This window comes from Pituophis catenifer, unplaced genomic scaffold (assembly GCF_029215685.1).
Source record: "Pituophis catenifer annectens isolate HBS135680 unplaced genomic scaffold, rPitCat1.0.hap2 SCAF_2, whole genome shotgun sequence".
NCBI classification, from domain to species: Eukaryota; Metazoa; Chordata; class Lepidosauria; order Squamata; family Colubridae; genus Pituophis; species Pituophis catenifer.
In genome coordinates, this window is record NW_027256882.1 from 86,586,060 (window position 1) to 86,612,417 (window position 26,358).

The 26,358-nt window shown below is 41.7% G+C and overlaps 1 protein-coding gene across 2 annotated transcripts in view; it reads right to left on the bottom strand.

Annotated features, from left to right (window-relative positions):
* The window catches only part of SEMA3B (semaphorin 3B), a 48,358-nt gene extending 22,242 nt beyond the window's left edge, over positions 1–26,116 (bottom strand). Inside the window, exons 1-4 of one of the 2 annotated variants that reach the window (XM_070937089.1) lie at positions 26,083–26,116; positions 7,817–7,951; positions 3,804–3,961; positions 2,223–2,285 (exon numbers count right to left, since the gene is read on the bottom strand). In XM_070937089.1, the coding sequence (XP_070793190.1) occupies positions 2,223–2,285; positions 3,804–3,961; positions 7,817–7,907 (312 nt within the window). In that variant the 5' untranslated portion in view covers positions 7,908–7,951; positions 26,083–26,116. Of the gene's footprint in view, positions 1–2,222; positions 2,286–3,803; positions 3,962–7,816; positions 7,952–24,235; positions 24,355–26,082 lie in introns of those variants that run through there. The other variant, XM_070937088.1, reaches the window with a different exon arrangement.
* Between the last annotated feature and the right edge of the window lie 242 nt (positions 26,117–26,358).

Sequence of the window (26,358 nt, forward strand, 5' to 3'; positions counted from 1 at the left end):
TTTCTAGGTCTGTTTCCTTGATGCAGAATAAAAGTTGTAACTCAATGGTAGAACACCACTTGTATCATAGGCAAAAAGTCCTTGATTTAGTCCCACTGGGGACAATTGTAAAGGCCCTGTTTGAAGCTACTGATCTATTGTTGATATTTGTACTCCACTAAATGGACCGTATTCCTTCTTTGCTTTATTCACAGTAAGACCACTGCCATTATACAATACACTAAATCCTAAATACATGTTAGCAAAATGCAATTACTCTGGTTGCATAACATGACATGCCCAATCAAATAAACCACATTATGACATAACAGGATGTCTTACTTCCTATAAGATGCTAAGATATGGCTGACTTTCCATAATATCATAAACTACCGACCTAGCCCTTTTAATTTAGGCCATGTGTATTATGAGAAGCCAGTAACTGTATTGTTGATGCTTCATACATTCCCCTGGAGTCAGTCTTACTTGATTTTGCTGTTGCTCAATACGCAAATATTTAACTATGCCTATGAAGCTATCATGACCACATCACAGTTGCCTGCACTTGGCCAAAGGGCCATCAGAGTTCACTGCAGCATGCCATGCCTAGTGTTCAAACAGAGAAAATGTCCCAGCACTTCAATCGAAGCTAAGAAACAGCAATGGGGGAAAGTTGGTCTCTCTTTTTCAGCAGCCATTTTAGGAATTAGGGAAGCCAACTATTGGGAACATGAACCATATATTTTCCCTGCCAATCCCATCAGTTCTATGGATTCTAGCAGTTCAGGTCCCAACATTACAAGCACCTGAACATATCCACAATCTTGATCTTGAATTTTTTAGGTCCTACATCTCTCTTACTCATGCCCTTATTACTATACTATTTAGATTATTCTGAAATAATTTACATGAGACTGCCCTTAGAGGTGGCAAAAAGGCTCCAGTTCGTAACAACAGAGCAGCAAGGATGTTAGTGTTACTAAAAGTTAAGTGACTAACATCTGTAAAAATAAATAAGAAATAATAATTCTCTGGTGCACTCCGCTGCACTGGCTATCAATAAGCTTTCAAGTTGAATTTTCAAGCCTGAGGGAGGCATCCCTCTGAGGTTTGACCACAGGGTGCCCCAGAGACAGTCTGCTCCTGTGGGCTCAGAGGTGATTTTTTTCTGTAAAGATTCCCATTTTATCAGTGGTGGGATTCAGCCAGTTCGCACCACTTCGGGAGAACTGGTTGTTAACTTTCTGAGCAGTTTGATGAACTGGTTGTCGGAAGAAATAATTAGGGCAGAGAACCGGTTGTTAAATTATTTGAATCCCACCACTGCATTTTATGATACACAACGCTCATGCTGGTAACCCTCCCTGCTGATCTTCCATAAGGAGATAAAATGTTTTTAAAGAGCATTTCAGGGCTGAGATCTTATTGGATGGGCAAATTTACTATATGTTTTGATGAACTACATAATATGTATTTATTTGGAGGGGGGGGATGAACCTGATCTGAAGAAACCCCATCTCACTCAGCTTCTTTTTGTAGACTTGACTTCATGTGGCTCCTTTTTTGGACAACCTCTATGAGTTATAACCAGGGTGTTGAGCCCCTTCTTGCTGAGCCTGACATTTATCAAGGCATAAATCTGAAGGTGTCCTGGTTCATCTCCGCTCCTGCCAAAATGCTGGGAACCTTTTTCTTATCTCCTGGAAGGTCAGGATGGGTCAAAGCAAAAGAAGAATCTCTAAGTGCACAAACCAGTCCCTCTAAGTGACCCTTCCAGCCCTTATGGGGTCTCACAGGGGGTTAGGGCAGAATACCACCGGTTGACAGACTGGGAAGAGAGAAAACATTTTACAGGTAACAAACTTCACTTCTATAAGATGCTCAACGGCATCTACAACAATGAACGGTCTTAGGCGAATCAGGACCATCCAAGCTCAAGTTAACTTAATTTAGTGCCCATTAATAGAATGAAAGTATTTCTGGGTCTCTGTTCATTCACTCTGGAAGCATCACATCTCCTAGTGCTTCTTAGCCCTTTCACTTTATGCCTTGGATGCTTGTTTGGGTGTATGCCTTTATTTATGGTCAAAGAGCAGGTATGAGAAAATACAAATTACAAAAAAATGATGATGATACAAAGAAGTAAGAACAGTAAAACATTAAATTAAAATAAAGCAACAATAAAATAAGAACCAATGGCATATATAGCTTAATTAATATCTCCCCCACCAATGGTCACTTACATTGATATCTTTGCCTGCCCAGTTGCATTCCTCCCTCCATTCCACAGGTGCAGACCAATAAATCTGTGAGAGCAAAGATGGAGGAAATTAATAGCAAAACCAACCAATGCCACACCAAGGTGGGGGGGGGGGTGATCTTCCAGTCCAGTCATTCATCACATTATTGTCTAATACTATTAAAGCTCTGGTACTAAAAGCTATTCATTGGAATGCTGGTGTTTTCCCTTAGTCCGGATCCACAATTTCTCTGCTGTTTATGTCCTAGTGCTATCAGGAAGGGAGGCAGAACGCTGTAAAAGTAAGGGTGGACTGATGGACTGCAAGGCTGAGATCGTCATGAATGCTTTGCATAGTGCAGCTCACCCAAATTAATTTTATTGGTTTTACATTTAAAAGCCACTGTGTGTTAGTTGGGTATTTGTTTAGCAAACAAGCAAGCAAGCACACAATCAAGCAATCCATTGGCTATCCTTCAGACATTAACTCTTTGTGAAAACAAAAAAGTGCTTGACAATAGGTATAAAGCCACTGCAAAAAGAATCTGACAAAAAGCAATAAAAGCCTCAGTTCTTATTTTTTAAAATTAAACAGCAAATGTGCAGAAACTGAGCAGTGAATGAACTAATCTCTCGAAGCAGAGATTTCCCCAAACTGAAGTGCTGCCACAGAAAACTGGTGCTTCAGGAGAAAGGGGTCAAAGGTGGTTTGGCTGTATTGTGTCCTCAAAGCTTTTCTCCTGCTGGGCCAGAATGCAGTTTCCACCGATAGTCCAGGATAGAGAATATCAGCACACTCTGCCCCCCACCTCCATCCCATTTCATTAAGCAGGGAACCTTCCCAGAGACATTTTGTGAGGCTCATTCTCATGATGAGGAGAATGTCTCCTTCCTCAGGGAAGAGAAGCTGCGATAAATTCCAGACCAGAGCAGGCCATTGGAGAACAAACATTTTAAAATGTCTGAATAATATTGTTCTTTATTCTTAATAAAACAGTTGTATCCCACCAAATTCTCAAACCCAAGCAGTTTACAGCATGTAGTTGGTCCTCGGTAATCTCCAAATAGATTTTATTTATCACATTTATTTGCTGCCCCTCTCACGGATAGTGGGACCTGTATAAACTGGGACAAATATCCTCCACTTTTATGGAATAGCCATTCCCTCTTTAACAAAAGGGAGGGGAAGGAATATTTGGGTAGGGTAACAATTACATTGTGTCTTTCCAGGGCAACACAGCCATTGGTTGTACTGATGGGGATGGCAGAACTGTAATCCCTGGAGGAGCCAGGCTGAGGTCAGTGGTGGGTTCTTCACGGTTCAGCCCGGTTCGGCCGAACCAGTAGCAGTGATGATGTGACGTCACCGAACCGGTTCTCTTTGTCTGGGAGCTGGGCATTATTCCTACCTTTATTTCTTCTTTTTTAGCCCAGCTGATGGCCGCACCTCAGCTGGGCAGATACCTAACACGCTTGTGCGGAGCGATCGTGTGCGAAGCGCGTGCACGAAGAGAACCGGTAATAAAGCCGGTTGGAACACACCACTGGTTGAGGTACAGGTCCGTGCAGTTCATAGGCTTCTTACCTTCCTGTCATGCTTGCTAATGTTGTCCAGGCTCAAGGATGCCATGTAGTTTTTCCCTCCCACAAAAAGCCGGCCCCTCTCTTCATCCAGGAGCAGCGCATCGTAGCAACAAGAGCGTTCCAACTCATAGGTGCGCAGCCCATGTCGCATCTTCAGGTCTGGAAAGAAAATGGAAGATGGCCTGTTACACAACTACAAAAACGTACAATTCTATTTATGTTCTGCAGGCCAGAATGAATAGAATCAGATATAGCCAACCAAGCTAAATAAATGAAAAGAACAAAACATTGATGGTTTAATGCTTTTTCTTTTAAGGTTATTTGTATACCTTGTATGCAGGGATAAGGAAGTCATATTTGCTGCAGACTGTTGTAGGTGACTAGCTCCCTATGTGCATTATTCTTCTGGTGAATAATTTTGTATTAATGGTTCTGGTAATCATGCTCATGACTTATGAAAAATGTAGCAGTGCCACTCTGCTGCTTGTCCACTGGGTCCATGTGGAATAATAAGAAATGATTTCTTCAAAGATAAAAACAGACTTAAGAAAATGAGTGGATGGCTATACTGTGATGTGCCCATACCAGAATGAAACTATGCATACAAATACAGTGACTGAACGGAACTAAGTGATTTCTTTTCCCAGACAAAGCTGTAAGGGTGAAACTTTAAAATGACATTTTACTGTATGCCGAAAAGAGAAAACAATTATTTAACAGTGTTACATCTCTTGTGCCCCAAGCAAGACATTTTTACACTCAGAGAGACACGCATGGACCTTATTACAGAATCAAATTATTAAAATTAAGTCAGTTAATATAAAAATAGGAAAAAATGCAAAGTTGAACATATAAAGTAGTGAATGCAGTTCACATTTCAAAACAATCCTCCAATCAGGACTTTTGGTGATAAAATGTTTGTTCAAATGTAGAAAGATATATAAGTTCTTCTGACTGCTGTAATAACTGAGAATGGAATGACTTGTAACAAATTATATCATTTATTTGTTTGTTTATTTCTTTGAAATCATCAACACCTGCAGTATCCATTTCTTATTATCATTTAAATCATTGGACTATAATTCATAATTATGATACAAAACTACATCAAATTAACCAGCTATGCATTTTGAGAATCACATTTCCAACCATTTTTTCTTCTGAAAATATGCAGTGGTGTCTAACAGACATGAGTTTTATTTATAATTTTAAATCTATGGAACTGGGACAAAGATGTTCCCAAATGGTTCTGTATTGCCATTCATGTATTGGATGCTCAAGTTTGCTATTCTATGACCATCTCAAAACTGTCCAGAGAGGTCCTCCAAAACTTCAGTCCCATTTCAAATCAGTTAATATTGTATCAAAAAGTCTCAAAAACCATCAATTAATTGATATGGAAGATTGAGGTTTGTCAACGAAGATGTAACCTTAATCTGAACTCTATCCCTAAATCTACCTGATCATTTGAGTACTCTATTCTATTGTACAGTACTTTATGTTCTCCTTCCCTGAAAAGGACAAACTGACTTCTCCTCACTGCCAAATTGCATAAGCTTAAGTTTCCAAATGCAAATCAAACAGTAAAACTGAGAAAGGACAGCCTGCTTTATTCTCTGCTAAAATTCCCATTAGCTCTGATATTTTTGGAAATAAATAATACACTTTCAGAATTTAGATTTTAGATTTTTAGATTTTATTGAACTTCTATACTGCCCTTCTCCCAAAAGACTCAGGGCGGTGTACAGCCATATTAAAACACATATAAACCACAAAATTTAAGAACAATTTAAAAAAACAAATATATAAAATTTGGCCCATGAAATTAAAAATTAACAAACACCCAATTTAAAAATTCATATTAGGCCAACCCGGCTTGTTGGAATAAAAGAGTCTTCAGGGCGCGGCGAAAGGTACGCATCCCTTTTGTAAGAATCCCTTACAAAAAAAAATGCACAAAAATGACCAAAATTACTATTTTATCAAAAGGCTTTTCTGCATCCAAGCCTCTACAGATAAATATTACCCTTGGTTAAGTCAATGCCATCATCTGGTCTCTGAGCCCTATTGACTCCTCTGGGCTTCTCCCCCCACACTACTCATGTCTTAGATTATCATTAAATGCTTGAACATTCCTGTCACTTTGCTGCATTCAACCCAGCAATCATAAGCATCTAAATGGAAAAGTCCTTTAGTCTGAACTGCTAAAGGCCCTTGGGCTGTAAAGATGTTAGGAAGATAGCCTTTAAACCTGTCTACTTTCTGACAAACACAAATGGCTTACCTGTTCCACCCATTTATAGGGATTTCTGCACATTTAAAATGACCTGTTGCTTACTAGCCTGGAAACTATGTCTTCCATGTGAAACAAGCAAGCACACCAGCTTATCTTGTTTACCCAACACCCCAACAAACATTGTCTCGAGTTGGATGTCAGAAAAATCCCCCCCCTTTTTTTTTTTGCACTGAGCACTGCCTTGGACATAAGGGATCTCTCTCTCTCTCTCTCTCTCTCTGTGTATGTGTTGAAAAATGCAAGTAATGGCATGTCTGAATCCAAGATTCATCTCACATACACAACTCAGCAGTTTGTGATTAACCTGCTCCAACCTAGAGCCATTCAAGCCATTGGCAGAGAGCTGGCTGTGGGGGAAACTGTTATTATAATCTGATTGCCCCCCACCCCAAATCCAATTTCTGCCTGTATCAAATCCCACCCTAACACCCCTCTTTTCAGCCCGTTCTTTGATTGGTCCCACCAACTTTAATAGGCTACCAGTCTCAACCAGCGTGACATTAATCTGCCAGCACAACAGGCATCTGCTCAGAGAAAGGACTCTTTCTTTACACCCAGAGCCTAATCTGCTGTCAGCAGCAGGAACAAATAAACCATTGTGAGGAAGTGAAAGAAAATGACTGGCAGGGGAGCAGTCCACCCGCTAATGAGCTGTTGGTGATCTCAACTGCAAGGGATGATGGAAAAGTCACAGCCGGATCAGCTGCACCAACTTATTTATTTCATTAAATTTATATCCCACTTTTTTTTTTCCAGGAGCAAGAAGGCTGCATACACTGCTACGCAGCAGTGTAGTTTTTCCTTCCAATAACCCCATGAGAGAGTTTAGTCCAATTTACTCCATCAGCCTATGGCCTCTGGTTTAACCTACTTCAGTTTGGATTGGCCAAAGCCATCCAGCAGCTCTGATTTGTCTGAGACCCAACTAAAGGACCAGAAGGAAACAAGTGCTGCCCTTTGAAAAGTGCAACGCCAGACTGGCCAATCTAACCTGACTTTGGGTCAACTTAAAAACAACAACAATATAAAGTTTCTGGAATAAACCTGAGGAATGTCCTCCAAACTCCTGAAATAGGACAAGTGCTTGCTTAGAACGATTGCTTCACCTTCAAAAAGCTCATCTGTCCTCACTTCTTCCCATGTATGGTGTCCTCTTCCACCTCCCATATGGACATTTCTTCCCATCCAGCAATTCATAGTTCTCACACCTGAGTGAGACCTCAATTCCCTTGAGAGATCATGCCATTCAGTTAAGGAAAGTTGCTGCATGCTTCACAGTACTCAGAGGTAAGAATACCATCCAGTTTCACTAATCCAAGAATAAGGTTATTCTAGATTCTTGTTAACAGATTTCCTTGTCCAAACATCAGTCAGATATATATCTTTTTTTACCCTAATTACAGCCTAAAGAATTGGGACACAATTTGTGCGTCCCAGGGGAAGAGCAGAGGGAAAGTGGCAAATGAATCTTCACAAGATGCAAAACCTCTGTACATAGATTAAGTAGCTGACACAGATCCCATTTTGCACAAAGATCAGTTCTGTTTCCACTTACTCTTTCATGGCTCATCTCAAGAAGACTTTCCCCTTAACATCATTCACACCATTCTGGTGACAAGAGTATTATTGTATCAGAACACAAGAGATTCAAAAGAACCAAAGTTGATTTCCATTCAAGAGAAACTCTCTTGCCTTCCCACCTCTTACTGCATCCTTACCATGGAAGGAGAGCTTCACACGGGGATTGGTAGTGGTAACTGTAGTCCCTTTCCCAGCCAGCAACAGAAGGAAGGCCAGTGTCTGGATCATAGCAGCTGCTGCCTCTTGTTTTCTGGACTCTGAACTTCAGGTGGCTGAAAGATGGAAAAGCAAGAGTGAGACTATGCTTGCCCAGGTAACAGTCAGGTTACATAACCAATATTTCAAATGTAAATATATCAGGCTAAAATTTGGCAGTATTATTTGTTTTGCATAGCAGACCAGAAAAAATAAGTACAGCCAAGGCCATTTTAAAAAGCACTTATTTTGCATTATCAATTTTCTAAATTATCCTTCTGCGGTATCTGTATTATGCAAATCTGCAACCATGCAGGTTTATTCTCTATAATGTAGACCAATGTTTTAAAATCATAACTATTGTGGGCTGGTCTGAGGAATGTTTTTATTCACATACATGGAATAACTGAGCTGTAATTAAATATATGGAATGTGTAATAGCTACATGCTAACATGACAGCAATATGTATTAGTAAGGATATTAAAAAGTTATCCAGGTATAATAGGATTGGCAAATCTGTTGCCATATAGATGTTTCTGACCTACAGCATTCCCAGACACTCTAATTAATTATTCAACTACAGTGTTGTTTATTGTTTACAAACAGGAGAGCTGGATTCTCTTTCCACTTTGCTCCAAGTCACTGTCAGAAAACCCAGCAGTGAAAGTGAAACAAAAGCTTATGAACACAGGTATTTTCTACTCATGTAAATCAGACACAAACTAATAATGCTTCAAAGACTGTTCAGAATTCACTCTCAGATTCCAACAAGCCTCCATAGAAATCCCGCAAAAATTACCTGTGGCTGTTGTTAAATTAAGAAAGTTATAGTTCTGAATGTTTACCATCTCCACATTGGTATTACAGAAGGAACAATAAGAAAAAAGAGAAAGTGCATGGATAATGGAACAGTTTGCATGCAAGGGTACATTTTGAGTTAGATGCAAGAGCAGAAAATGATCAGCAAGAAGATGGAGGAGAGGATATCACTATAATAATTTATATATCTATTTATTTATAAAATTTATTGGCCACCCATCTTACCATAGGATATCTTTATTGCATTTATTTATTAAATTTATATGCTGCCTAGCTCACTCTAAAAAGTGTCTCTGGGTGGTTTACAGTTTATTTGTTGCCATCCTGAGTCTCCGGAGAAAGGCGGCATATAAATTGAACTAATAAATAAAAAAAATATAAATTGAACTAATAAATTTATTTATTGGGGGGGGGATTTCACTAGCAGTTTACAAATAAAACATAGTAAAATCATAAAGACCATTAAAAAGCAAAACTACTGTACCATAAAAAAAATCAAAACGACAGCCATTCAATTCCAAAGGCGCTCAAAGGCCTTTCACTTCACTTTAGAAGATTCCTGGTCTATATTAGAGGAAAATCATGAATTGCACTTTGAAATAAAATTCTAGTCCATTGCTAAAACAACCAGGCTTATTACGTCTTGTTTTTGTGATCTGTTTAGAAAAGCAGAGGTCATTTTCATGTCACATTTTTGTCAAGTCAGGAGGAACCTGCCAAGTAACCTAACTCCAGAGGCAGTGCTGCAATTTTAAAGTCAGACATCATAGTTACCATGGCAAAAGAAATTATGTCTAGATCCATAAACAAAATAGAGAGATGTTTAGAGAAGGAAGGAGAGAAAAATAATCAAGAGAAGTAGGAGAAAAGGAGGAGGGGGAAGAATTGTGCAAAAAGTCAAGGCTCATGGGAACGGCTGTCAATTGTAGAGAGTGACCCTCCCCATCAGATGTCAGGAAAAATTTAGAGGGAGTTGCACATTCTTTTTAAATGTGTTTTGCCCAGGCAAAGTTGAAGCACCATCCACATTCCCTCTGGGCTTGGCTCCCTGGTTGGTGAACCATCTGTGGCCTTGGCCAAGCAAAGGGCAAGCAATTTTGACAGTCCTCCTGCTTTGCCTGCACCCACATGCTGAGGACACTGTCAACTCCTGCTATGTTTTGCTCCTCACTTTGACTGGGCAAGCCTCTGGTGGGGCTTACACAAAGCAGGGCTATTAAAAAAACAAAAAGATAAAAGATGGCAGCCATGATGAAGGACTGAAAGCTCCATTGAACATTAAAGAACAGGTGGACACTGTCAATCACACTGTCATAGACATCTTGCCTTTTTTTTTAAAAAAAAAAAACTGTACCCTGCAGAGATCTTGCCACATAAACTGAGATCTCTCCAATATATAGAATTATTTAAAACTTATTTGCCTCATCTTTACTGTAGTGAAATGATTAGATTTATTTGTGGGGGTTGCACAATTTCATGTAGCATTTTAGGGGGATTGTGGTACCACTAAGTTTGAGAACCACTGAGCTACGTAGTTGGGAAAAAGCCCGTTTTCCCAGATTTGGGATAAAGTGCCATCTCTTCAGATTCAAGTTAATCGCTGTGTGATTATAGAATGTGTAGTATGTTTCACTATGTGATTAACATATGAAGCATTATGAAAGCCTATCTTATGGTTCATGTATTATACTAAATGACAATGGATTTTGTGTTTTCTTTAAAATAATCTCTGCTCTTAAGGTTTTATAATCTCTGATTTCTGATTTAGCATGGTTTTCAAGACCATTTTTTTTCTACAAATCAAAGTTATAACAAATCACATCTTATCACAAAGCTGATTTTCAAATAACTATGGTTAACTGATCCTAATTAGCAATAACTCTCCAAGATTACCTGAGGCAGAACTTTTTCTCAGTCCTTCAGCCTTCTGAATGTAGAGCAGTTGCTGTGCCACCACACTACATATTTTCCTCAAACTTCTAAAGAAATCCTATAGTCACCCATATAGGAAAGAAAATTACATATACATACAGGTAGTCCTTGACTTGCAACAGTTCATTTAGTGACTGTTCAAAGTTACAAGAGCACTGGAAAAAGTGACTTATAACTATTTTTCACACTTATGACCATTGCAATATCCCCGTGGTCACATGATCAGAATTCAAATACTTGGCAACTGGTTCATATGTATGATGCTTGCAGAGTCCCAGGGTCATGTGATCATCTTTTGCAATCTTCTGACAAGCAAAGTCAATGGGGAAGCCAGACTCAAACAACATTGTCACTAATTTAACAGCTGTAATGATTCGCTTAACAACTGTGGCAAGAAAGATCATAAAATGGGGCAAAATTCACTTAACAAATGTCTCACTTAGCAACAGAAATTTTGAGCTCAATTGTGGTCATAAGTCGAGGACTACCTGTACTGTGATAAGCAATATACATTTACCACATACAGAGTCAGACCTATCTAGTTCTAGGTACAGAACCAATCTAGTTCTGTACCTTTATCATTTCCTTTGATTAAGTTGTATTTGTAGCTAAAAATCTCCTCACTGTTGGGGAAGTGGACTTCTTAGGAGGCCCATCAGAAAAGGTTACTGGATCCTGTTGAATACCAAGAAGCCACAGAAGGGTTTGTGTCTGGTTTTACCAGTGATTCTGCCGATGCCCTTTTAGGCAAAATATGGAATTTGCTAGGGCACTTGACAACCACAGGACTTGGATAAGCAGCAGGACCTGAAGCTTATGAACCCCCAACTTTGCTAAGGCTCAGCATAAAGCCCATTTGAAGATCTATATTGTGGTGATATCTGCATCAATGTTGTGAGGGGGGAAATACCTGATAATCTCCTCTGTCCTCAGAAATCTGTCATAGGACTCCCAGAGACTTGCTATGATATTTTCAGGATTGGTTGGGGTAAAATCTGTGATAGTTGAGCATAGCCCCTAGAATCCACAGAGAGTTTGTTTTGCTTGGATTGAGATTTGTTTCCCCCTATCCAACCTGACATTGTCAACGCTGGATCTAAACTTCTGCTGCATATCCAAGGAGGACCAGGGCGGAGATACAAAACTGAGAAACAGGGGAATCATCTGCATACTGATGACACCTCTCCCTGACCAATAAATAATCTCTCTCAGGGCTTCATATACAGTAGATATTAAACTGGACAGATGAAAGAACCAAACTCATTCCATTATTTAAGGGTCCAGTTTCTCCTTCCCAGTAAACACAAACCATTGCCGCATTTTAGGAAGATGAGGCACCACCACATGAGAGTTGGTGTTACCATACAGTTGATATCTCCAACTGTAATCAACCTTTGGAGGAGGTTCAAAAGTATATTGTGCTGGTCAGTATCTATTAAGACTCATGAGAGGTCCAAGGCAGGCAAACAAGTTGCACTTCCACTTTTAAATCTTGCCTTAAGGCGTATGATGTCATATGAGTATGCAGGTAAATTAGACGAAAAATGAAAGTGACCCAGGGGTGAAATCCAGCAGGTTCTGACAGGTTCTGGAGAACTGGTAGCGGAAATTTTGAGTAGTTCGGAGAACCGGCAAATATCACCTCTGGCTGGCCCCAGAGTGGAGTGGGAATGGAGATTTTGCACTATCCTTCCCCCAGGAGTGGGGAGGGAATGGGGATTTTGCACTATCCTTCCCCTGCCACCCCCACCAAGCTACGCCCACCAAGCCACACCATGTCCACCAAGCCATGCCCACACAACCGGTAGTAAAAAAAAATTGGATTTCACCACTGAAATGACCCTTTTGCCTGAGCTCTGAAAGAAATTATTGTGAGGTCACTGAAGAACAAATGATAGATTGATATGGGAACAGAAAGTGTTAATTGTAGGGTTTCCATGTATAAAGTCTAATTATGCCTGCCCCAAATGCAATGCCAATTCCATTAGTAGCTGCTTTTCTGCTATCTTGCTTTGTTGCCTCTAAATTAATCAAATTCATATTGCATATTTCTTAATCATCCATCTCCCTCCTCCTCCTATTCTGAAAGCAACCGATGTGCTGATTGAAAAGTTGGTTATAGCACATCAGTATGGTTGCTACTTTGGCTTGCCTGTATGACTCATCTGGATGCAATCTATAGCCAAGGTGACTCTTGACTCTTTTTTTAGGTAATCCCAGTATCTGGGGGTTGCAAAATACCTATCATCTGTCACATAATTAAATGCCCTCCTTGGTGTAGATGCCAAAAGCACAACTACAGAATTTTCTTTCTGTGTGCCAAAGGAAACGCTGCCATCCAATCTCCCAGCAAAGACCATGAATTCAGCTCCTTTCTTCCTACATCTTTGTTTACTTCAATCCCATTTTGCATTGTTCCTGGATGAATCTTCACCCAGCCCATTCTTTTCATGCTGAGAAGGCCACCTTTGAGCCCTTTTGTCTGCAGCAATTATTTCCTTGCCTCTCTGGCCATTAAATGATGCCAGCTTCCTCTAGCAATTATAGAGATGCCGGGTAAACCCAGCTGTAATGCAGGAGGATTTTCTTGTATCTCTTCAATGGCGGAAATCTCAACTAATGAACCTTGCCAAGAGATCAGGTGAACACAGAGTTGCCTTTTCTGGGAGCTTGTTAAGCCATGTAGAACGAAGAAATAAAAAGAGACTAACACTCCCCTCACTAAATGGCTTGATTAACTTTAGAAAAATGTATATCTCTTAAAAAGGATGTGTGCACCTGCAAACTGATTGCAGGCCCTGTAGATTTTTGCAGATATCTTTTTGGATAACATGCAAGGTGTCCTTTGATCTTACAGTGAACACCTGTAAATAAATTTCACCATGTGGAAGGTATCTGTCAGAATTTCATTTTGTTCCACGCTCTTCAACTTCATTTCTCATCTTATCTGTAGTCAACATTCCATGCACCAAAAGCATGCTCAATCCTTATTAAGCTGCTTTTATTTTCCCTTTCTTATATACCCTCCCCAATATGTATTTTTTTCCCTTTAAAATTGTTGATTCTCTTTCTCCTTTTCATTTTGGCAATGTAAGAAGTACAGGAATTCTGTGATCTTTGATGAAGTAGGAGAGCCAGGTACCAAGCTTGGAACTGGGAGATGTGAGTTGTAATTCTGGATTTAGCATGAAGCCAACTAGGTCACCTTGTGCCAGTCATTTTCTCTCAGCTATAGGAAGAATGCAATGGCAAACCATTTCCAAAAATCCTGCCAAGAAAACAGGGGCTTCTCCAGACAATTGCCAGGAGTCAACCCTCACTCAAAAGTGTGCACGCACATCCATGCTCATAAGGATGAGTAGATGTTCAGACAGAATCTGACAACTCTGTTATGCAAACTGCCTTTTCCAGGCTCACAAATTCTTTGCGATCCTCATCAAAGTCAACACATTTGAGTTGCAGCCCATATGGGCCGTATGACGTGATCACTGGAGACAAGAGTCCTCCTCCAAATAAAGGCTTTATTACAACTTATTAAAATGGTGGTGTTGATGAAACACTCCCTTTATTGAGCAAGAGTGAGCTATGTGGCCATGCAGGATTGCAGAGCAAGTGCCTTCTCTCGTGGATTTAGGACACTTACACTTTGGGCTTCAAAAGGTAGGAGCATTTGAATCAGAGGTGAGATTCACTTACCTTCCCTACCAGTTCGCAAATGTGAGCACGCACATGCGCTCGCTTCACTCACGCACGCCACCTCTACACATGCACACGGTCTTCTGTGCATGCACAGTAGTTGCGCATTACGTCTGGGCGGGTGGGCGGAGCCTCCCACAGTTGCCGCTACCAGTTTGCGTGATCTGGACAGAACCAGCAGGATCTCACCACTGATTTGAAGAGAAAGAAGATTCTTGAAGATGATAATTCATTGTGTTAGGTTTATCCAACAGTATAAAAGATAGTCCTCAGCCTCCTTTATAGTCATTGTGAGCAGAAGATCACAAGTAATTTTTTTTTAACCACCAGCTGGGATGTTTTGAAAAGACTGGATAGATTGGCCTTTCATCTAGCAAGGGATCACTATTTTATGAAAATGCAAAGGATGCCAGCAACCCAGAATGCAGCATGGGAAGAGATGACAACATTCTATCTCTTTCGATAAACATAAAACTTATTGAACGAGTAGAAAAGGACATTTATCATGATATCCTTGGCTCAAGGAGCAGAAGATAAGCCGTGCTTGTTTAATAACTTTTGTCCAATAAACCATCATTGATAAATTCACATATCACGACTGGGTTCACATAACCCAAGATGCCAGAATCAAACAAACTGCATAACAAGCTTAGAACAAAGCATTAATCTAGTCTGTGAGTTGTAAATAGGATTCATGAAAGCTTCTTTCACATTAGATTAACTACTGTATTTTGGTGACACTGCATCCCATTAGTGGGCAGTTAGTGGCTGCTTCAGCACTCACCTACAAGGCCAACTCTTCCCCCGCCATCCACACTGTTTGATTTTGCTAACTTTCTACTCAGGAAATAATTGTATCCCTTCTCATTATTCCAGTTTGGGTCTGAGCTGTTCACAATCTTTTCAAGACATAGATTGGTTCTCGCATTAGGTTGTGCTATGTGGTTTCTTTGAGTTTGCTTTAGAGCATTAATCTATCCATAAGGGTCATAAGCAATGTCTGATGCCATAGCGCAATACAAACCCTCCAAAATGTGATTTATTCAATAGTCCTTGATTAAGGATATGATCAAGGGACAGATTGGTGAAGGCATCAGGCTAGAAACCTGAGTTCTAGTCCTGCCTTGGGCACAAAGCCAGCTGGGTGACCCTGGGCTAGTCATTTTCTCTCAACCCTGGGAAAGAGGCAACAGCAAATCACTTCTGAAAAAGCTTGACAACTACAGGACTAGTCCAGGCAGTCTCCGACAATCGGATATGATTGAACAGAAAAATAATATGACTTATTGCAGCATGTAAACTGAGCGCACTGAACCAGTCCACTAATTGTTTCACTCTTTTTTTTGTCTTCCTCTAACACAGATGCCTTTGCTTCTTTGACCTGCTCTCCTATTACTCATCCAGAAATGTATACGCTATGGCAGTGCCTGGAAGGGACAGTTGTATTCAGAGATAGGCAGCAGTATGGTGAGAATTTTACAGATAAATTTAGAAGCCAATTTCGTAAATGGATTTTTCCAGACCTTCTGAACCACACAGCAATTAAACTCAAAGCAGAGCATACAGAGCCATGTGAGTCCAGCTGTGCCTTGGTAGTACTGTAACTTTTCAGTGACTTCAGATCCCAGAGAAATTATCAGAGCATGTTAGTCTCAAAGCCTCTGTCTAGCAGAGTTTATAAATCTCATATCCTGGACATAAACTGTTTCAATTCCTACCCTCAAAACAATGCTACAGAGCACTGCATACCAGAACTAGACACAAGAACAGTAAATTCTCGAATGCCATCACTCTGCTAAACAAATAATTCCCTCAACATTGTCAAACTATTTACTAAGTCTGCACTACTATTAATCTTCTCATCGTTCCCACCACCCATCTCCTTCCACTTATGACTGTATGACTGTAATTTTGTTGCTTGTATCCTTACAATTTATATTGATATTATTTCCTGATTGCTTATTTGTACCCTATGACTATCATTAAGTGTTGTATCTTATGATTCTTGATGAATGTATCTTTTCTTTTATGTACACTGAGAGCATATGCACCAAGACAAATTCCTTGTGTGTCCAATCACACCTGGCCAATAAAAAATTCTATTCTATTCTATTCTATTCTATTCTATTCTATTCTATTCTATTCTATTCTATTCTATTCTATTCTCTCTGCCTTCCCACTTTGGGTTACATATAAACAGTGACAAGAAAACAAGGTTTAAGTAAAAATATAGTCTGCTATCAATTAAGAAGAAACTGATCCTGGGAGGAAGAACTCTGCTCTTTCTTTCTTTCTTTCTTTCTTTCTTTCTTTCTTTCTTTCTTTCTTTCTTTCTTTCTTTCTCTTTCTTTCTTTCTTTCTTTCTTTCTCTTTCTTTCTTTCTTCTCTCTCTCTCTCTCTCTCTCTCTCTCTTTCTTTCTTCTTTCTCTCTTCTTTCTTTCTTTCTTTCTTTCTTTCTTTCTTTCTTTCTTTCTTTCTTTCTTTCTTTCTTTCTTTCTTTCTTTCTTTCTTTCTTTCTTTCTTTCAGCAGAAAGTAAGACTGATGTGACTATTGTATCAGGATTATCCTCTGCTAGAGCCAGGATAATAGTTCTTTGCCTTTTCAATCTAAGTGTAACTCAGAAAAGCCCTACAGATGGAAAGGGAGCAGGCAGCTTCCTCTACCAGCTACACTCCCCTCCAATGTATTATAGTACTCGAAATCACTACTTAAGCAGACTTAATTGCAGTCGCTTTTCCTTTGACAATTGGATGCACTAATTTGTAGCTGAGAAGCAAACCAGGCTTTGAGAAAACCGGGGATACAATGCAAATGCATGAATTGCTGCTGGGTGCCAAAGTTAGCTTTTCAATGTAATAAGCAAACACCAATTTCTAAATTTTTATGAAATGTGAAACAGGAACTTCACGGCCATCCTTATTTAGGCACTAAGAACTGAATGGCTATTCAGAAAGTCTTGAAGAAGATGGGCCAATAGCAGGGGATGGAATCTCAGAATTCAGACAAGTGGCTTTTGCGCACATTTACACAAAATAAATTAAGTTCTAAAGAGGTGTCTATTAGCGGTCAAGGGGAAGGTTTCCATTGTTCTGCATGGTTGCTTCTCACAATAGCAAAATTCAGAGAAACCCATTAACAATTACCGGGTTTGTAAAGGGTTGCAAAATTCACTTTTTTCTTGGTTCTTTCTGATTTCATAGGAGGGGAAAATGATATTTAGTACTATATTAAAACTTGATGTGCTTGCTGCCGAGAAAAAAATATGAAGGAAGAACAAGTATTAAGAACTACTGATTGTAGTTTGTGGGGAAATTATTTTTTCTTAGAACAAGATTATCTTTGGCTCCTCCTTTCCAAATATTAAAGTTTCCCCTTCCTTTGCAAGGCTCAGGGGCTAGTTTGAAAATTGTCCCTGGTTGCCTTCACAGATGGGACGATGAGGACCCAGAACTGCTTTGCTGGTAATCATGCCTGATGGGATATCTGTGCATACACAGGCAGGCATCCTAAAGCAGTCATGGCTAACCTTTTCCAGACTGAGTGTCCGAAGTGAGCGCGCGCCCAACCCCCAAAATGCAATGATTGTGCAGGCCCCATGCATGTACCCACCTCCATGCATGAGCCCATGGCCCCCGCTTGCACCCGGCCCCCACATACACTCCACTCCCCGCACATGCACCCCCCCCCACATGCACCCCACCCTCGCACATGCATGCACCCCCGTATGTGCCCCATCCCCATACATGTGCGGCAGAGACACAAAGACCAGCTGGCTGGCGCGCCCTCCCGAGCTCTGCTTTTGCTGGCAGAGAGTTGCAGGAGGCCGTCATAGCAAAAAACAGAGCTTGGGAGCCTCTTTTCACTGGCAGAGGCACCACAGGCCATTCGCTATTTCCTGGGCAGCCCTGTGGGCCAGATCTAAACACCCCGTGGGCCAGATCCGGCCCCCAGGCCTTGAGTTTGACACCCCTGCAATAAAGTGATGGAGGCTTAGACATTTTTCTTTCTTTCTTTTTCTTTCTTTGCAAACCACCATCCATCTCCTAGCTTCTCATCATAACAACATGGGTGTGCATTATTGAAGCAGAGCGGTAGAGTAGTGGTTTTATTTCCCTTTTTTGCATCATCTGTTTCTCCAAAAGCGTTGGCAGTCAGGGGAGCGGGGCAATAGCCTTCTGAGAGCTCTCTTTGTGATCTCAGTATGTCACTTTGATGTTAGGAGAAGCAAAGACAATTGCAGTTCAGATCAAATTGTTTGGGATGGACCAGGAGGGCAAACTGGGGCTAGTGAGGAAGTGCTCAAGGGGATGGCAGCATACAAATCTTCTCTCAAATTATTTGCAATTCTTAATCGCAAAGAATGAATACAGAAATTCTGACAATCAGATACAATTTGGTGGAAACTTTTTAATGATGCCATCTTCACAGGGGGATTATTTAATTTTAGACAATTTTAATTTTCAACTGCTGTAGTTCTCGTAAGGATGGCAATCTATTTTTCTGACACTATACTTCTATAATAATCAGTGCTCAAAATTACTGATGCTAGCATATTTGAAGGATCACACACAAGAAAGGTACATACAGGACTGGAGAAGATGGATTGACTATATACAAAATAAGTATCAGACCAAAAAATATCAAATAGCTTATGAATGATCTCTTTTATTTGTATAAGCGTTATATAAGTGATATTAGAAGTATTATGTTTAAGAAATAGGATTTTATATATGGGGGGTTAAGAAATTTTCTTATAGGGGTGTTAGTTTAATGATTGGTTATGCAATTTAGATTATTGTTAAAGATCAATAGAAATACCTTGTGTTCTGCTCTGGGAAGTCGGGGAGGGGGAGGGGGGGTTGTGGGGGGTTGTGGGGAAAATTTGTTTGTTTTAAAACTTTTTCAATAAAAAAAAATAAAAAATTACTGATGCTAGCTCATATTTCTAACATCCATCACTGCCCTCTAGAGGTCACGACAAGAACATTACCATGTGACCATTGTCTCCCTTGAGAGTGGAGTTCTAAATTAAAGCTCCACTCTCAAGGGAGACAATGGCCATGTGATTGATAGCATTCTTTCCCCAGACAGGGGAAGCAGCATTAAGACTCCATTCACCAGAAGGTCTAGCAAGATCACTTTCGAGTATAGCCTTTGATCATGCTAGTTGGGCTTGCAGGCCCAACTTCTCTGGAGAGTGCCAGCTCAGGAAAGACTGCAACATACTGTTACGGTAGGTATTTAGGGAAATTGAATCCATGGTCCAAACAGGTTCCAATATTCTCAGAGGGTTTGGTTTTCTTGATTTTTATCAGGTTTTGGCTGGGAGATGCTTGGGGAGAAGATACGTTTCTGATTGGTTTTACAATCAGTTAGCCTGGCTCAGTGGCTAAAATGCTGAGCTTGTCAATCAGAAAGGTCGGCAGTTCGGCGGTTTGAATCCCTAGTATAGGTCTCCTGTGTCAGCAGGGGGTTGGACTAGATGACCTCCAAGGTCCCTTCCAACTTCGTTAGTGTACTGTTACTGAAGATTGAAACCTCCCTAGACAGGACTGTTTTTGAGAGAGGCATCCTTTAATATTTGAAACAATCAGCTGGATCAAAACATTCAAGGTGGTAACATTAATCAGGTAAAATCACCGCCACCATCATTATCTCAGGGATTTCTTCCAGGATGAAAATGGCAACCTTAGAGATGGACCCTCAGAGGTTGTTCTTCCTCTTGAAAAGCCTTCCCTGGGGCCTCTGACAGGCCAGGCTCAGCCTTTGCCTTCGCTATATATATAATTTACATTATATGTAAAATATGTTTAATGTATGAGTTGCCTGGAACCCTTCAAACTAAAATATGAGCTTTAGTAGATTCATAATTCATATATTGTATAGATCAGGGGTGTGAAACTCAAGGCCTGGGGGCTGGATCTGGCCTGTGGGGTACTTAGATCTGGCCCGTAGGGCCACCCTGGAAACAGCGAAGGACTAGCCCGCAGTGCTCCTGCCAGCAAAAACGGGCTCCTGAGCTCCGTTTTCGGCTTCCATGGCCTCCTGCAACCCTCTGTCAGTGAAAACGGAGCTTCTGACTCCATTTTCACTGGCAGAGGGTTGCAGGAGGCCATGGAAGCCGAAAACGGAGCTCAGGAGCCTGTTTTTGCTGGCAGGTGCCCCCGGCAGGAATGACATTGAGCTGGTCATGCCCACTCTGGTCACACCAAGCCCCCAACTCCTGAGGTCAAACACAACCCTGATGCGGCCCTCAATGAAATCGAGTTTGACACCCTTGATCACTATCACTATAGATAGTGATTTCAGCTTTAAGGGTAGTGTATAAAATTTTAAATTAAAATAACTCTTTGGGACTTCATCACACTTTCCCAAAAAGTGAAAAAAAATTGCACTGACTTTGAAAGAAAGTGGAAGCTCAAGGGAAGGGTCATTTATCTAGAAAGGCTCCATTTGCATTAAAAAAAAAATCTGACTGCTGAATCTAATGGCTATTTTTTCTCCAGGGACTTCACCCTTCAGAGCATATGGCACTCTGTTCTGTCTCCCCCTGAGGTTTCTTCTGCAGATTCTGCAGTTCTTTAAAAAGCAAAAAGATAACTCTGACGTCACTCTGGATAAAAGCCCAACAAAGTCTATGTTGTCTTACTGGCTGAGAGTCCGCTGATAACAGAATCCTTGACAGGACTGCTGCTACTGAGAATGTCCTCCAGCTCAGTTTGAAAGGAACATGCACTGTTTCTTTAAAATAAAGATTCACAGTCGTGGTGCTGCCAGAGAAAGAAGCAATGCCAGAAAAACTGCTGGAAGCCTGTTTATTACTGTACATGGACTGGGTGACAAGCTGAACAGACGTAAGGCATACTCCTGAATGCTGGGCCTCCTTCCTCATTACAGAGGAGAAGGAGATCAAACAGATGGGAAAAGGAGAAGCATAAAGTTCTATTAGGCAATGCTCTGTTTTACAGGGGAAAGGTTGTGGCTCCAATGAACTGGCCCATATAAGCCCTTATATGGGCTTATATTAGCCCTTATATTACACTTCAGCAGGTGGCAGCATCTAGCTGACCTTGACCAATTTTGGAAGCTGGGCAAGCTTAGCCTTGGGTAATACATGGACAGGGCCAACCTCAGGGCTATAGGCTGGATTGCACAGTTGAAAAAGTTTCCTAAAACACATAAATTACAGTTTCTTACAGTACCGTCCTAAAACAGAGATTGTGAATTCTAGGTTTCCCTTCAGCATAGGAGTATTTGGTGTATTTGCCACCATGAGTTACTTAGCAAGTAATAAAGGTGGGATAAAAAAAATCTAATAAAGAAAGAAAAATTGAGATAATACTATTTACTATTCCAAGAAAACTATCTGGATGCACTCATCAGGAACTGGACTCAAATGGGTGGCTCCCTGTATGAGTAATGCAAGAAACCTTTATGCAGACTCAACTTCACCATAATAATAAACCAAATAACAGAATTAACTATCTCCTAATATAAAGAATCTTAACCTGCAATGCAAAAGAAAAATGAAATCATAACCACACCAGTTAGCCTTAACTGGATTAATATATTCAGATGCCAGGAAGCTAAGACCTCAATTTCTGTCATGTGTTCACATCGTCCCAGGTACAATATACATATATCTTATATTATATGTACATAAGAGAATGTTATTGAGGAAACTGGCTGTTTGAATAATCCAAATCTGATCGTTTGAAAAATACATACATACATACATACATACATACATACATACATACATACATATTTTTCATGTTTCTAGATAGTCCAAAACTGGCTGTTTTGAATTGTCCAAGTCCTATCTTTATTCTTTCAAATGCCTTTCAACTCTCTAAAGAGTACTTGCATCTGTCTCCAATGGAGAAGACAAATCTCAACTGGAGTCTTGTGGTTAGTTTGCGGTATTCTATTTTTAAAAAGATGCAAAGAAATAGGAATACAATTAGAGAGGGAAGTGAACGCTGTCAGATTTATTGGAAACATGCCCCTTGAGCAAAAGTTAAAAGACCTGGATATATGTGAACCAGAGGCAGGATGGGCATGATCTAATCATAAAAAAGAAATGATGGTTTTTCCCCCTTCTGTTCTTTCTCAGGAAGCCTTCAAGTAGTGACTCTCCAGTCATCTGTTGGAGATGCTTTTGTTCTGAATGTTTTTGCATCAAACAGTGAGTTAAACTAGATGACCTTTAAGATCCCACCAGTGCTATGATTCTATCTTTCCTCCCAGAATTCTAGACACCAATCACACCTGAAAGCAATAAAACAGGGGACCTATTATAACGGTAGAAGCTGGTATTGACTCGGGCATGTCAGCCCATATCAATTTTAAATCTCAGAACCTTACCCTATGTCATAAGATACAAAATTAAATGCAGCAGGAAAGGAAGGAAGTAAATACTATGTTCCTCCAACCCCCAACCCATCCCAAAATAATATGCCCTGTCCCACAAAGGCCTGGCCTCCTTCCACTCAGGCTGGCTTTCAGTGGCTTTTGCAGATAGAAATGCTGATGCTGGGAATATTCATCTGGTTTCCAAAAACAAGATTCCTAAGCAGTGAATGCAGATTACAGCTCTACCGTCCCCATCTCTTCTTCAGAGACATGGGAGCGAGTAGTTGATGAAGCATCACCTGGAAGAGGATCACCTGCTCCTCTTCAACTCTTCTACTCCTATGACCTGGCCCACCTTTTCTGGATCTACAGAGACAGATCCCCTCATCTCAAAGCCATTCAATCCCAGCATTGGCTCCTCCAGGATTTTTGCCACACTTTATTCGTATCCATTTCATGTATTCGTAATTGTAGTTTACACTTGTATCTGTTATCAAATATATGCTTGGTGAAATAAATAAGTAAATAAATAAAATATTTACAAGTAATATGTTATCCTGGGAGAATGCCTTCCAACTTCTCCCTCAGCATGCAAGAGTATTATACCCTTTCCCTAGGACCATCAGCATCTAAGAACTCTAATTTATAGATCCAGGACCTTCACTCCCCAAAAACTATGATGGGAAAGATTTCCCCCTAGCCCTGAAATGGGGAAGGGAGGGAGGGAGAGATGATGAAGAACCACGTGAGTTTTAACATCCCTTTCCCTTTAATATTCCACGGTCCAGGTTTCTTCCCAGCACCTTGTTTCTCCCTCAGCTTTGCCAAAGGCAAGGGAGCAACTGCTTTGAGCCCACTCTAAACTCTACCCTGGGGAAATGGTGCCACCGTGTCCCTTGCTATTCAGACGTGGGATAGCACGAACAAAGATTTTGATGGGCAAAGCGGTGCCTACTCGGAATAGAGGTTCCTCGGGAATTCTGGGAGTTACAGTTCAAATATACCTAAAGTTTTTTTTTAGGCAGGTCCCCGGGATTAAGGTTTGGGGAGAGGGGGATATTTTGTCGCTGAGCAACCAACACAAGTGATGAGCACTTTCCCTCCCTCTCTTCTTCGTTCTCCAGATCCCCGGCAAACCCCACTCGCCTCAGGCCCGAGGAGAGAGAAAGACAGAGAGAGAGAGAGAGGGAGGGAGAGGAAGAGAGGGAGGGAGAGAGAGAGAGAGAGACGCAGAGAGAGAGAGAGAGAGACACGCAGAGAGAGAGAGAGGGAGGGAGGGAGAGGAAGAGAGGGAGAGAGACGCACACACAGAGAGGGAGTGAGAGAGAGAGAGGAGGGGGAGAGAGAGACACGCACACACAGAGAGAGAGGGAGTGAGTGAGAGAGTGAGAGAGAGAGAGAGAGAGAGAGAGAGGGAGAGAGTCTCTCCTTCAGGCAAGAAATAGTTTGAAGCCGGCCAGCGCTGCGCTCCCACTCAGAGGTCGGCGCGGTTCGCTGGTTGGCAACACAACATCCCGTTTCCCAAACGGGCCGAAGAGACAAGGAAGTGGAACCCACCTGATCCCGCCAGCCCTGCCGGCCGCTCAGCGCCACTTCGGAGTCCGAAGAGAGTAGAGAAAGTTCCCACCAACTCCCGGCGTTGTCTTTCCTCAGCCTGGCTGGCTGGCCGGCCGGCTGCGAGGCTGAAGCGCGAAGGATTGGCCACTTTCCCTCCCTTTCTGCCAGCCCCACGCCCCCCCCCCCTTCCCCTTGCTTCAGCCTGCCTCTTTTCCAACCGGGCAAAAGCGAAAGGGGAGGAACTGGCTTCAGCGGCGGGTCCGAAGTAGCAGACGTCAAGCGCCGACTGGCTGGGTGGGGCTCAGCCTTGGAGGGAGCCAGCAGAGGCGTAGGGCAGGAGCGGAGCGCGGGGCCGGAGCGGAGGAGCGGAGCGGAGCGCGGGGACCAGAGAACGGAGTCCGGGTTTTCTTCCGAGGCCACTTTTCAGGCTCGGTTGAATCTAAAAGATCCGTCCTCTGCACTTGTCAAGCCTTTAAGCCAAACCGCGCCGGGATTTGAACTGGGATCGCAGCGCTGGCCGGCTTCAATCTGTTTTTTGGCTGGAGAAGAGACCGTATCTCTCTCTCTCTCTCTCCTCCCTCCCTCCCTCCCTCTCTCTCTGGCTGAAGAAAGTGGTGTTTTGCCAGGGATCTGGAGAGCGAGGAAAAGTGTTTCTCGCTTGTCGGTTACCCAGCGACAAAATATCCCAAGGCTGCGTTTTTTTCAAGAGGCGACTGGACTTTCTGGTTTTTTTATGAAGACGTTTCGCTTCTCATCCAAGAAGCTTCCTCAGCTCTTCTTCAGCTCTTCTTGGATGAGAAGCGAAACGTCTTCAAAGTAAAACCAGAAAGTCCAGTTGCTTCTTGAAAAAAGCACCTTTGGGACAACCATGACCTGGATGACTGAGAATCTCACTAGACATTCAGCGACAAAATACTTTTTCCTCCCTCCCTCCCTCCCTTTATTTTCACCAGTTTGGCTTTCTAGTCTGGTAGGTAAACCAGACTGGAAAAACTAACTCGATGAAGATAAAAGAGAGGGGCGGGGGAGAAAGAGTATTCCAATTTATGAGATTACTGTGACTATATTATAAAGGTAGCATTAGCATCCATTACTTCGGTTTCCTAGTCTGCTTTATTTGAAGGGCTTCGAGGCGAAGCAGAAATACCGACGCATCAAGCGTCCCCCCCGCCCCACAATCTCCCCGCGTTTCTCCTCACACCGACTGCCTTTAGATTTGCGGTTAGAACAGCCTATAGCGCGATCAGTTGTTCTTTGGCAGCCGGAATGGCTCCCCGCGTTTCGAAGTAGGTGAAGTTTTATGCTGCGGAGCATCTGGTTCAAGGTTTTTCAGACTTGGCAACGTTACGGTTTGTGGGGGTCAACTCCCAGAATTCCCAGCTGGGAATTGAGATCCACCCATCTTAAAAGTTTCCAAGTTTGAGAAACACTGACCTAGGCTAAGTTTACTGAGTTCCTAGTGCAGTGTTTCTCAACCTCCATGCTTGGAGATGGAAACGGTCCTAAAGATTAAACCTACATAACCTTGGTGGCACAGCAGACTAAAGTGCTGTTAAATAGCACCAGTTGCCTGCAATTACTGCAAGTTCGAATCTCACCAGGCTCAAGGTTGACTCAGCCTTCCATCCTTTCGAGGTAGGTAAAATGAGGACCTGGATTGTGGGGGCAATAAGCTGACTTTGTATAAAAAAAGAACACCGCTTGGGGGGGGTCCGAAAGCCCTACTAAGCAGGTATATACAAAAGTATGAAGGCTATTGCTTAACGCATTGTAAGCTGCCCTGAGTCTCCGGAGAAGGGTGGCATATAAATTGAACCAACCAACCAACCAATCAATCAATAACCTACCTACCTACCTACCTCAGCCTCGAACCATTCAGGACAGTGCTGTTCTCAAAGGTGTATCCCTCCAGATATGCAGATCCCCAATTCTCTCATCAATCTAGATTAGCAGAGCCTGTGCTGGCTGGGAATAGAAAGAATAAGTCAGCTGGTGAATTACCTGGCAGGGAAGACTGAGTGTACCGGTAGCTGCTACTCTGAAGTTCCTCCAGCCAAGTCACAGGTGATGTTGCAATGTGTCCTGGTCCTATTCCACTAGGAATACTGATGTCATGGGCTCTA